Genomic DNA, 13,730 nt, shown 5'->3' with positions numbered 1-13,730 from the left:
GAAGTAGGGAGCAGGTAATCTTAGCAGTCTGGTATAATGAAGGAAGGGGACAGATGAATTGTAAGTCGGCAACAACCATGGACAGTCAAGACTCGGCGGAGCTCAGGCTATTGAACGGGTGGCTGGTTGTGGCAGATGGACTGGAGGCGAAAACGGTGATTATGGCCAATAAAGGCGAAGAGAAGATTGCGCAGTAAAAGGGAAAGAAGCAAACACAGATTTTTAACGTGGTTCGACTCAGGAATGAGTCTACATACACAAACAAAATATTTCTCACACACCTCAATCATTTGTGTGAGAGGTTCCATTGACATTTAAAGGGATACAAGGGTCATCCGTTTCTTGATTTTCAGGATCTTGATTGGCGTCAAATATCTTGAAGATATTGTTGATTATACACCTTATTTTCTTTCCTAATCTTCATATCAACAAAAACGGCAAATGTTTTGCCTTGAGCCTTATCTTCAATAGACCTCCTCAAGTTGAATGGCCTAAGAAGGACGTTAAGCTTGACACGAATAGATTCAAATGGTGAGCGAGCAAGGGGCTTGGTCAATGTATCAGCAAGCTGGTCAGTAGCAGGGACATGATGAACGATAAGACGACGATTTTGCACATGATCCGGATGAAATGAATACCAACTTCAATATGCTTAGTTCATTGGTGAAAAACCGAATTGACAGTCAATTGAACAACACCCATATTATCACATAAGAGCTAGGGAATGGTAGAGAGAGGGTGATGAAGTTCTTGTAAAAAATAAGATATGGAGAGAACTTCTGCCGCAATGGAGGCCAACGCCCGGTATTCTACCTCAGTACTTGAGCCGGGCAATAGTATTTTGCTTTTTTGCATACCACGAAACCAAGGAATCTCCAAGAAAGATGGCAAAGACGGTAGTAGATATTTGATCATCAGGATTCCTAGCCCAATCAGCATCAAAATATGCTGTAAGGGAAAGGTGCGAGGATGGCCGAATAAAAAACCCAAGATGAAGAGTGTGCTTAATGTAACACAGTATGCATTTGATGGCAGCCCAATGAACAGTGGTAGGAGCTTGCATAAACTGACAGACTTTGTTGGTAGCATAAGCAATATCGGGTCTTCTGAGGATAGCATACTGGAGAGCACCAACAATTTGGCGATATGGAGTATGATCAAGTAGCGGCGTGCCATCAAACTTAGACAACTTTTCTACAATAGCTAGAGGCGAAGGGATGGGCTTGACATCAACCATGGTGCTTTGCTTGAGAAGGTCTTGCATATACTGGCGTTGAGAAAGAAAGAGCCCTTGAGGGGTAAACTGGGTTTCAACTCCAAGAAAATAATGTAGATGCCCAAGATCTTTTATAGAAAATTCACACCCCATTTGACATATAAGCTGATGAATGGCGACAGGGCAGCTTCCAGTGATCAATATGTTATAACATAAATAAGAATAAAAATGGAATGAGAGCCCATAAATTTGAGAAATAGCTGAGTGTCAATCTTGGAGGCAGAGAACCCATTTGAAATGAGAAAGGAACTAAGGTGTTGAAACCAAGCTCGAGGGCTTGCTTAAGACCATAAACAGCTTTCTGTAACTTGCATACATAATGCAGATATTGAGTGTTAATAATACCTTGAGGTTGTAACATGTAAACATCTTCAGATAAAGTGCCCTATAAGAAAGCATTATTGACATCTAACTGAGAGACCACGCAATGGTGTGAAACAGCAAGAGTAAGAAAAATTTGAATCGTGGTGGATTTAATCACAAGACTAAAAGTTTCAAAATAATCAATGCCAGATTCCTTTGTATACCCTTTCGCCACATGACTAAGTTTGTATCTGCAATACTGCCATCAACTTTTTTCTTGATACGATAGACCCATTTATTGCCAACAATATTGTGAGAAGGAAATGGAGGAACAAGAATCCAACTTTTATTTTTCATCAAAGCATTATATTCTTCAAGCATGGCATTGTGCCATTGGGAGAGTTTAGAGGCTTGGGTAAAAGTTTTGGGTTCAATTTCTAAAGGCAACTCGGTAAGGTGAGTGATGTAACGAGGGGTGGGCTTAGGGGATCTTGTTTGTAGGCGAGTGATCATGGAGTGAGTTTTGGGGGCTGCAGGAGGGGATTCAGTAGGTAAAGATAGTGTGAGGGGAGATGGTGATGAAGGGAAATGTGGTGTATGTGCGGTAATGACGGGTTCATGTGAAGGAATTGATGGTAGTGATGGTGAAGGTGATATGGGTGACCAGGCTGTAATGGGGAGAGGAATCTCCATTGGTGGAGAGAATGAAGAAGATAGTGACTAAGATTTGGGGGCAGATATAGATTTATAGGGGAAAACATTTTCATCAAAGATGACGTTACGGTAACTGTAGAGTCTTGAATTTGAAGAATTCAAGCAAAGATAGCCTTTGTGAGTGGTGCTACAGCCAAGAAATATGTATTTAGTACTTCGGTATTGTAATTTATGAGTATTGTAAGGGCGAAGATGAGGATAGCAGGAACACCCAAAGGTTTTAAGAAATGCATAGTATAGAGTCTGGTTAAAGAGAAACTGAAAAGGACTTTTCATGTTTGTAACAGGTGATGGCAGACGTTAATAAGAAATGCTATTGTAAGAAAGGCAAACTCTCAAAACTTGAGAGGAAGACTAACATGAGCAAGTAAGGTGAGACATGTCTCTACTATGTGACGATGTTTTCGCTCTACTCTACCATTTTACTGATGTGTGTGAGGATATGAAATGTGATGATCAATCCCACATGATTTTAAGTAAGTGGATAATGATCTATATTCTCCTCCCCAATCACTTTGAAAGGTCTTTATGGGTCGCCCAAATTGTCTCTCAACAAGTTTTTTTGAAAATCTTTAAAGTAGACAAAACTTCAGACTTTCTTTTAATAATAAATAACCAAGTGAACATTGAATATCCATAAACAAAATTAACATAGTAATAATATCCTTACATAGAAGCAATGGGCACAGGGCCCCAAACGTCAAAAAATATAAGATCTAATGGTTCGTTTATTTCATGAGTCGAACTAGAAAAAGGTAAAGTGTGACTCTTCCCCATTTGACATGTTTCACACAAAGAGTCAAATTTATTGAAACTAAAAGGAAGCTCATATTTGCAAAGAACATGTTGCACGATTTTCATGGAATGATGCCCAAATCGCTCATGCCATTTTTTGTCGCGTAGTCCATTCACCAAGTAAAGTTGTTGGTTCACGCCCAATAGCTCCCAAGTGCAGCTTGTAGATCCTGCGCTCATTGTTTTCCTTGAGAAAAATTTGCCCTGTCTTGGCATCCTTAACATAACAAAATTGCTGGTGAAATTCAAGCAGCACATCATTATCTTTTGTAAACTTATGTACTGAAAGTAGATTTTTGGTGATAGATAGCACATGCAAAATATCTTTCATTATGAACTTGGAATCAATATGAGAGAAAACAGAGGTACCAATATGAGTAATGTTCAAACCTTGGTCATTTCCGACGCGAACTTGATCTCCTCCATTGTAGTTGGATTGGATTGTCAAGTTTTTGAAATCAGACGTGACATGGTGGGTGGCCCCAGAGTCAGGGTACTATCCTCAATGATCAAATGACCCATATACATTAGCGGTATGTGCTTCAATAGATAGAGCGTCATCAATTTTCTAAATTTTATATGTTTTGTATTTCAGCGCACAATGACCAGATTGACGACATGCTTGACAAATCGTGCGACAATTTGTTGTAATATGACCATTATTTACACATGCAAAACAAGATCCAGCCTGAGTTTTGAAAGAACGATCTTGAGTTTTATTGTGACCTCTGTTATGTTTAAAACGATTTCCACCAAAATTTTGGTTTTTCATAGTAAAATTTGCTTATGGAGTCAATAGGAAGATTATCAACTTCATCCAATTGCACCTCATGAATAAGCAACATTGCAAGCAAGTCTTCCAGATTAATAGGATCGACCCTAGTGTTCAATGCAGTTCTAAGAGACCCATACTCTCTTGATGGTAAGCCAGTCATAATGCAGACTTCTGATGGTAAGCCAGTCATAATGCAGATGATCACCCTAGTGTTCAACGCAGTTCTAAGAGACCCATACTCTCCTGATGGTAAGCCAGTCATAATGCAGATGATCAAATCATCATCATCCACTGGTTTGGATGCCAGTGCTAATTGGTGAGCAATACTTTTTGCTCTACAGAAATATTCCAAAATAGTTTGAGTGCCTTTTCTTAAATTTTGAAGTTGGTTTTTCAACTGTTGGATTTTAGCTCTAGAACGAACAACATACGTACGCTTGAGGGTATTTCATAATTCATGAGAGGAAGAAATTCCTACAACATAACTACGAACAAGATCAAATAAAGATGAAATAATCCAACTTAATAACAATTGATATAATCTATACCATTCATCATATTTTGGATTGCGACGCTTTAAACCATTGTTGTCATCAATCCATTGAGATGGACATGGTTGTTTACCATCTATGAATCTCATGAGATTATAACTCTTAAAGAGATATAGTTATCTGATGCAAGCTTAATGAAAAGCGGATATCGTAGATTTGTAGGTGCATGAAGTACTGGAAAAATCTGACCCGTAGTTTGAGATGTGTCTGGTATAGCAGACTCTGATGCATGATTGACATTGTTTTCAACCATTTTGAATGAAAAATCAGGATAACCACAAGCTAATATCCTGGTCTCCGACAGAAAGAAAAGACCCACTCAGAATACTCTGTTCTTGCAGCTATAAAGACCCACTCGACTACTCTGTTCTTACAACCGTAAAGACCCGAATCCAATGCCACTAGCTCGACCTGTGTGAATCGCCTCCAGTCAAAAATGCGCCCCAGAGAAAGTCATGAACGGAAGACCCTCTCTGGCGAGTTTGCATGGGGCTACCTCCTTCGACAGCAGCTGCGACACTTGTACAATGTCGGCTTCTCGCAATTTGAAGACAACCTGCGGCGATCCGAACCAACTTGTCGGTGAAAGCTTTTACAGCTCTGATACCATAAAAGGGAAAGAAGCAAACACAGAGATTTTTAATGTTGTTTGACTTAGGAAAGAGTCTACATCCACGAACAAAATATTTCTCTCACACGCCTCAATCATTTGTGTGAGAGGTTCCATTGACATTTAAAGGGATACAAGGGTCATCCGTTTCCTGATTTTCTGGATCTTGATTAGCATCAATATCCTGACGATATTGTTCATTATACACTTGATTTTCTTTCCTAATCTTCGCATCAACAAAAGCGTCAATAGTTTTGCCTTAAGCCTTATCTTCAATACGCAGTATGTCGTGGAAGGAGGGCGGTGCCTGAAAGATGGCAGGAGATCAAATGAAACATCGAGAATTTGTTTTCTGTTGATGACCTACTGACCTTGCAGGCTGGTTCATGCTCAATAGATATGGGAAAAAGGATGGCCGGGATGATGAAGGTTAGACTGCTCTGTGACAACAAGCTTGTTGTCAAGTGGGCAAGAAGAAACTGAGTCTTGTTAGGTCTTTTAAAAAGGTTTCTGGAGCTACTGGGTCAGGCAGTTGGATCCCGTATAGCGCATGCTGGTGCATCTAGCCTTTTGTCTTTGCTGTAAATATCATATTTTTGGAATAAAAGTCGGGAGGTTACCTCCCAGTATGATTTTTTATTGAAACTACCAAACAATCTTTTACATCGTATAAATAAGAGATTCTATTGGAGGTGGGTGCCGGGCTGAGCCGTCGGCAAGGACCCAGTACCCGGCCCGTAGCCAGTAATATTCAAAAAATATTTTTTATTATTTTTAAAATTTAGTAATATATATTTTATTATTTTTTATATTAAAAATTTTATTTTATAACTTAAAAAAAACCAAGTCGGCCTGGGTCGGGTAGCTGGATCTTGTATAGCTGATGCTCGTGCTTCCTGTGGCCTTTTGTCTTTGCTGTAAATATCATATCTTTTGGAATAAAAGTCGGGAGCTTACCTCCGAATAACGGGCCCAAGTTCAGGCTTGAAAAACCCAGTCCAAAAAATATTTTTTTATTATTTTTTAAATTTTATAATATATATTGTATTATTTAAAAAACAATTTATAACTGGGCAAGGCCCGAGTTTCGGACCCATCGGGCCGGCCATATGCTACTTCTCAAAACTTGATTGAACAATGCTATTAAACAAAATGAAGTACATTGTTTTTATGAAACTAAGAAACTAAAACCTTGAATTTTGATTTTATTGTGGTTTGAGGAGAAATTGTGATTCTGAATTTTCATTACCCCAAATTCCACACCATCAAACGCCTCTTAAAATAACCGGAATAATAATTTCAAAGATAATTAAAGATTTTCAGTTGGTTTTTCAAAACTTGTTTCTCAAAAGAGCAGAAACGAATTGCCGATTACAATCGAATGAAGTTTGAATTTCCAAAGTCCAAGAAGGAAACTCATCTAGGCAAGAATGAAGCAGTCAACGTTCTAAAAACCGCTTTGGGTATCGGAGCGGTAAAGCTGCCCCAACTCAATTGAATCAGTTGGTTTCCTAATGCGTCTAAATAATTGTTTTAGGGTTCGGTTTTGAATCTTGGAGCTTGACTTTTTGTGTTGCTAAAAAGAAATTTTACCGACACCTAAGCTGAAGCGTGGAGAGGATGGCACCCCAAAGCACCAAGCTTATATTTTAGGGGAATGAAATGTTGAGTGGAGGCTTCGGCCTTATCAGCTCGCTTGAAATTGTGAATATGCAAAAAAGATAATTTAAATGACACATTTTAAATCACTGGAAAACAAAAAAAAATGTTAAATTGTTTAATGGTAGTTGAAAATGATATTGGCTACTAAATTGAATTGGTTTTTTCACCAACTTGAATCGAATCAGCACTCTATTTTTTTTTGACAACGTTGGTAGATATTCATCTCAAATAAAATAATATTTTTTTTAATATTACCCGCCGGGTAATGGGCCCCCACCGACGGCCCGGACTGGCGCCCACCCATACATTGCGCTAACTTTCTCTAGGATCATTTGATTTTTTTTTTTTTCTTCAACCAAAGTTTCTTAGGATGCAATCATGAGAATTCTTTCTTCTGGAATTTATGGATAACGAACTAGGCTTTTAATAAAGGAGAAAGTCTTATACTAAGTCCTTTGCACTACACGATATGTTTGGATTTAGCATCTCACTGACTAAGTAAATAACGTGCACAACTTAAATGTATCCCAGTTTTTTGTATCTCCCTCTATCTGAATGGAACTTGCCTCTGTTTTTGTCCCCTGTTGTTCAATCTTGCATTGACAAACTGTTGGTTCTTGCATGCGTGATGTAATTCTTGTATGTTTGATCATTTGTTTTGATAAAAAGGTCTCGTTTGTGATTCTCTTCTGCACAGTTGTTTTATTTTATGTGTTGTTTTATTTTACATAATATATCTTTCTACCAAGCACTTGTTTTTAACTTATCATGGTGAGATATTCTGCTGCGTGAGGCGCTTCTCTTGACACCAATGGTGTTCACCTATCTCCTACAGTGGAAACTTCGTTCCTTAAACCTTTCTTCATTCCTAACGTGTTGTATTTCTGCCTTTTTGCAGCTCAAAAGTTCGTCTCTATATCATATTCATGGGAGGAATTACTTTAAATGCAGGTTCAACGTGTAAATTCAGAAAATCTTTCGGACATGGGATGAAAGAATGGTTACTTTGCACTTTTTCAAACAATCAAACCGATGTTTTCATTTTTTATTTTTATTTTACTTTCGAGGTAATTTTGACTAAAATAGGTCAAACGGATTTAAGTTAAAAAATAATGTTAACTTTGCTTACTAAAGCAGCAAAGGCCTTCAACAATTAAATAGTCAATACTTCCCAACTTCAGACGCATCAATATTCATTTCCCTATAAATTCTATCCCCTTAAAGGGGCATCTTTTATTTATACTTGTATAAAATGGGAATTTTCATTTTTTAGAGTACATTTCTTTATAATTATAGAAAAGAGCCATATTTTGTATTTTTTTGGTAAAAGCCTCAGCTTTTAGAGAGACTTTAGGGTGTGTGGGAAGCATGCAACCTGGCAGTAAGGGTGGGTGTCAGGCCGACCCCGTCGGACCCGAAGCCCGGGCCTGGCCCAGCCCGATATCCCGGGTCTCGGCCCAGGCCCAACCCAGCCCTGCTCGTTTGACAATAAAAAATAAATTTTTAATTATAAAATAAATATTTTATTTTAACGGGTCAAACCGGGCCTACCCCGGCCGCATCGGGCCCAGGCCCAACCTAGGACTAGGTTTTCTCGGGCCGAATCGGCCGGGCCAGGCTGGACCTACCTGGGACTGGGTTTTTCGGGTACCAGGCAGGTACCCCAGGCGGCCTATCTGGCGGGCCTTGATAAGGCCCGGTAGGTTCTCTATGGTTATGGTTAACATATAAACTATGGTAAAATTAAACAAGAATTGTCAGTTGGATTTCTTTTTTCAACATTACTTTTATCTCTAAATTGCATTTCATCATTCTAACTGGAAATATTTTAATTTTTTAATTGGAAAAAGTGGGTATGAAGCCTTCATTAGACATTTTTTTTTTAAAGTATGGTCCTAAAAAGGGTTACAAAGGTACTGTTTATTATAATTACAAACAAAAAATTGGGCCCACAAACTAAACTTACCTTACATAAAAATGCCCAGCAAGTGTTGCTTACTGTCCCTAGTTCCTTCTAGTTGTTATTAAATTCTGTTCATTTTTATGAAAAGTATTATCTAGAAAAAAATTGAGAAAGGTACTCTTTATCATAATTAAGCAAAGATTAAGCCCAAGGACTAAAATTTCTTATATATATATATATATATATATGTATATATATATACGATCTCTATTTTTGCAATAACCAAAAATCATACTTAAACAATAAACCCAGAGGGCATTAGAAGGCTTTGAAATTTTGAATTCATTGTGGCATGATTGTTGACCATACGTAAACCTGAATATTAAAATAAACAACCAGAGTTGATATACCTGAGTTAGCTTCGAGGCCCATAGTTGACATTTAACCCGAGTCAGCTTTGGGGTTCTTACCTTTAATCATTGGCTGAGTTAAAAATGTTTTTGAGTAAAACACATACAAGCTTTCTTCGAGCAATTCTTCTCACTAGACTCCTAATATTTCAAAAGTTAATTTTCATGATTGAAGTTTTTTTCAAGCCCTCTCAAAGCCGTGTTATCCTTACATTCATTCAGCCTACTTTCTTGGGCATTGTTAGAAAATGCAGTTTACTGCATAGTCACAAACAACTTTCTCCCGTTTTATCTTTCAAATATAATACGACGAGCATAACAAAAAAAGGAAAATACGATGGTTTTTTTAAAACTTAAAAAACCTAAAAATAAGAAAAAAATAAACTAAGTGTGAAACTAATAAACAAACATCAGTAAATAAGTAAAATTTGCAACAAATAAAAATTAGAAAATAAAAAACAGTTTGGCATAAAAAGACATAAAAAAATGAAAAAAATGCATTTTTAAAAGTTTTATACGTTTGGTTTATTTATCGCATTTTTTTTTATTTTTTTTGAACAAAACATGTTTTTTTTTTTTTTTACTTTGGTTTACTCTTTCTTCAACATGTCTTTCTTCATCAATTTTGCAGGAAAACAAGAGATCAACTGACAAGGATTATGTGGAAAACGATTGGAGGTTTGGGTTCTGTCTCATATGATTAGGAGTATCGGGTCGGGCCGGGGTCGGGTCGGTCTGGCGGGCTCGAAACTCGGGCTTGATATTTTGGTATCGGGTCTAGGCTGGTTACATTAAAAAAAAATTAAATTATAAAATAAATTTTTAATAAAAATTATATTTTAAATAATAAAATATATATTATTAAATTTAAAAGTGATAAAAAATATTTTTTAATATTACCTGGCCCGGACCCCACCGAAGGCCCGGCCTGCTCCCACCTCTACATATGATCGGAACCAACCAGGGAAGACACCAACTAGTATGTCCTGATCAGAAACTAGATAGATTGGGGTTATTTGGAAGAGGTTTCGGATGAATGTTTTTAGGCAATGATGGTTGATGGAATGCCAAGATGGTGACTACATACCTGAAAAAAACCCTCTAAGTTAATAACAATCCAGTACTTTTGTTGGGGATGCTCAGCGATAGAGTCTCAATGTAGGTTTAGCAGCGTAGGGATTGCGTAATCACTGGTGTAGTAGTGGGACCCCAAGTTCTCCTTCATGGGTGGGGAATCTTCTTAGTTCTTGTGGAGAATGAAGAAGAAGTGCAAGTCATCTTCCACAAAGGTACCTGGATATTAGAGGAACTTTCTAGTAGCTAATTCATGGGACAAACGAGGTTGGTTAATGACTAAAATACCTTTATTTCATATTGAAAAAGAAAACTTTTTGTAAAGACATAATTAAAATATAAAAAAATCACTATAAAAAATATTTATAATAAATTACCAAAATACACTTCCCTTCTTTATTATTGCACACAGTACGCCCAGTATGCGAATCAAAGACTAGATGGAAGTCCCTCTATGGATCAAACTCATAGGTCTACCCTCATACTTTGAGGAACCTAGGGATTTTATTCTTTTGCTAAGGGATGGAATGACAGTTTCCTTCTTGCTGTTGTTCCAACTAGCTTCCTTCTGCATCCGAGATTTGCCATACTATGTCTCCGATGTGCCATTGTGCTTTAAGCTAAAGCCAATTGTAGAGATAGAGGTGGGCAAAGGTGTTTTTCAGAAGAAAGAATTGATACATGAGGGTTGCATTAGATGGTGCTCATGATGCAAGGAGAATACTCATCTTATTGAAAACTATACAGAGAACCCGACGGTGTTTTAGAGAACCCTTATTTGATAAGGAGAACGAGAGGTGGGTGGAGCTAGAAATTTTTTTATGAAGAGGACCGAATTAAAGTTTCTAAATTTTGATACGGGCTGAAATATCATTTTTCAAAATTTTTATATAAGACAAATATTTTTTTTTTCAAATTTACATATATATATATATATATATATATATATATATATATTTCTTAAATTTTGAGGTGTGGTCAGGGGGCATGCGGTTAAATTGGTAAGTGATCTAGAAAGAGAGGGGAAGGATTGTAGAGTAGCAAAAACCGGTGAATGGGTTGAACTCAGGTTAATGAAGTGGGGTGGCAGATCTGCCGATGAGCAGAATTGCTTTGGAGTTCAGGTGGCATATCAGGGTCTGCTGATAAAGAGAAAAACTCATCCAAGCAGTAACAAAAAAGGGAATAAAAGTAGAGGTACAAAATTCACTAGCGATGTTTATCACATAAGAAGTTAAATACAATATATTTCACATTTGGAAGTTTTCATAACACCATTTTTGTTTGGCAACTGCATCTTGAATCAGCTTTATAAATTACTGGGCTTCCAATTCGCTTCTTAAATTTTTGCTTGTAACAAACATGTCTCTCTCATCATTTACATCATGCACATTTTTGTTTCATGGCCAAGTTTAAGAGCATCATCATTGTAAAAATTTTATGCATTGGCCTTATTATTAAACTATATTCCCTCTATGAGAATATAAGTCAACCAAATTTTTAGTGCCTGCACACGAATCTACCCTTAAACAAGGAGTAGATTCCGTTGAACACTTGTTACGATAAGTTTATAAATTTGGGCTATTTTTTTAAGACATGGCATAAAACAGTAGCAGACTGTTTTCATTGCCAAAACTGTCCCTTAAGTATGTCATCGACCAAAATATTTTCATGTGCAAGTTTGCCTCCAAGTGCATTATTCATGTAGATGTCTACTGATTATTATAACCTTTTAGTGATTGAGTTTCAGTTTATTCACTGGTAAAAAAATTCGTTATTGCTACCATACGATACAGGTACTGCTCTAATGAGCAAGATATATATCCATCATATGGAGCGACTTACGATACATGTAAATACAAAATGAAGCAATTTAAGGAATGCGAAAGCATTATGAGAAAAGCCTGTGGCAACTGAACAATAAATTAAACAATACAAAAACGTTCCATCCCCTTGATAGAACTCCAACTTACCTACCATGCATGTAAACATGGCAGGCGCTCCACTTGTGCCGCAATGGCCGGATGGGCAGGTAAGATTGGCGTCGCCCGAGGTTGAGGTTTTCCTCACGCGGCGCATGCATCTGACAACTCTTTACGTTGACTCGTCAACCCCACACAGGAACTTTTTCTCTTCAACTCGTCTTTCTGGTGGACTACTCTCTCTCTTTCTCTCTCCTTTCCCCTGTTCTTGGTGATTTTCTTCTCCAGGTCTCCTTACAGGCGGATCTCTGAGCTTATGACGGCCAATTCCCACATGGGTATCCCGTGTTTGATTCTTCTTTGATACCCACAACTTCGTCTCAGGGCTCGCATAAAGCTTTCTGCGATCGCGCTCCACCGAATGCCTCGCCTCAGAAGATGTGCAGGAAAGAAATTCTTGGATGCGCGTCATGGGTTTTGCTCCTTTATTGCATGGGCACAGCTCGATCGCAGTGCACCGGCGGTTGCCCCCTCGCTTACGGCTCTTATCTGGTGAAGGAGAACGACACTCTCGACAACATCCTGAACCTCTTCTCCCCAGGTGTAAAGAGAACCGATGTCCAGCAATCTAGTGGATTGTCTGATCCTAATTTTATAGACAAAGGAAGCTCATTGATGATCCCCTTCTCCTGCGAGTGTATAAATGGCAGCTTCTTGGGCCACAACTTTCTTTACGCCGTTCAGTCGGGGGATACGTATGAAAAGATTGCGAAGTATTATTCTAATCTGACCTCTCCTGCGTGGCTTCAGGCTACGACTTCAGTCCTACCCACACAAATTTCAGACAAGGGGAACCTCAATGTGGCGATCAATTGTAGCTGTGGGAACCCTGAAGTTTTGCTCGATTACGGGTTGTTCTTGACTTACCCTCTGAAGGCGGGGGATAATATATCAGGCCTTAGTAGTCGATACAACGTCTCTCGTGACTTGTTGCAGAAGTATAATCCGAACGCCGATAAACTTGGGAGCGGCCTTGTGTTCATTCCTGTGAAAGGTTCATTCCAGAATCACTATCCCTGTTCACTTCTTTTACATTCACATGTCGCTTTCTGTCAGTTCATGTCTTGGTTCATTTTAATTTAGTTTCTCGAAGTTAGGGCAAATTGATTAGAATTAACCATGATTCAGTGGATTTTGCTGTTCTTCTCTTTAATGATCAGGCCAAGTAGTATGATCATTTTTTGGGAGGTTTCTGAAGTTGGAGCTTATGTTATAAATTGTCTGTGTTGTAATAGATAACCAGAACATAGATAATGCAGAGTGCTCGTTGAAGCAACTGCAATACTCATGTCCTGCAAGAAAGAACTGAGTATAGAACTGCTTCTGTGTCCGTCTCCACAACACTCTTAAATTATCACTCCTTATTACAGTTCTCAGGTTTATGTTATGGACCAAGTATGGGAGAAGGGTTCTATCTTCAATAAGGAGATATCAACATAAGAGAGTATATATTTAACCAAATTATCATTTCATATGAGATGAACTAGCACTCCTTGAACTAAATGGGAGGGATAAATCGGAAATGATAGAATAGAGTGGGGCAAAAGCAATTAAAGGAGGTGAACTTCTTCAACTCTCTTTGTGGGCTCTTTGTGGGGAAGAGCAGGTGATGATATTGGTGCCACTATAATGAATAAGATATCAGTCATACAAAGTGGTTTGTACTGCATGTAAA

General features: G+C 38.0%; 1 protein-coding gene across 1 annotated transcript; it reads left to right on the top strand.

Annotated features, from left to right (window-relative positions):
* The first annotated feature begins 12,487 nt into the window (after positions 1 to 12,487).
* LOC116254446 (chitin elicitor receptor kinase 1-like) lies at positions 12,488 to 13,364 on the top strand. The gene is made up of 2 exons (XM_031629843.1): positions 12,488 to 13,049; positions 13,291 to 13,364. Exons 1-2 carry the CDS (start codon positions 12,488 to 12,490, stop codon positions 13,362 to 13,364), a joined length of 636 nt encoding a protein of 211 aa, XP_031485703.1.
* Positions 13,365 to 13,730: the final 366 nt, after the last annotated feature.

This window comes from Nymphaea colorata, chromosome 5 (genome assembly GCF_008831285.2).
Source record: "Nymphaea colorata isolate Beijing-Zhang1983 chromosome 5, ASM883128v2, whole genome shotgun sequence".
NCBI lineage: Eukaryota > Viridiplantae > Streptophyta > Magnoliopsida > Nymphaeales > Nymphaeaceae > Nymphaea > Nymphaea colorata.
The sequence above is the reverse complement of the archived record's forward strand: the minus strand, read 5'-3'. Positions and strand labels throughout refer to the sequence as shown.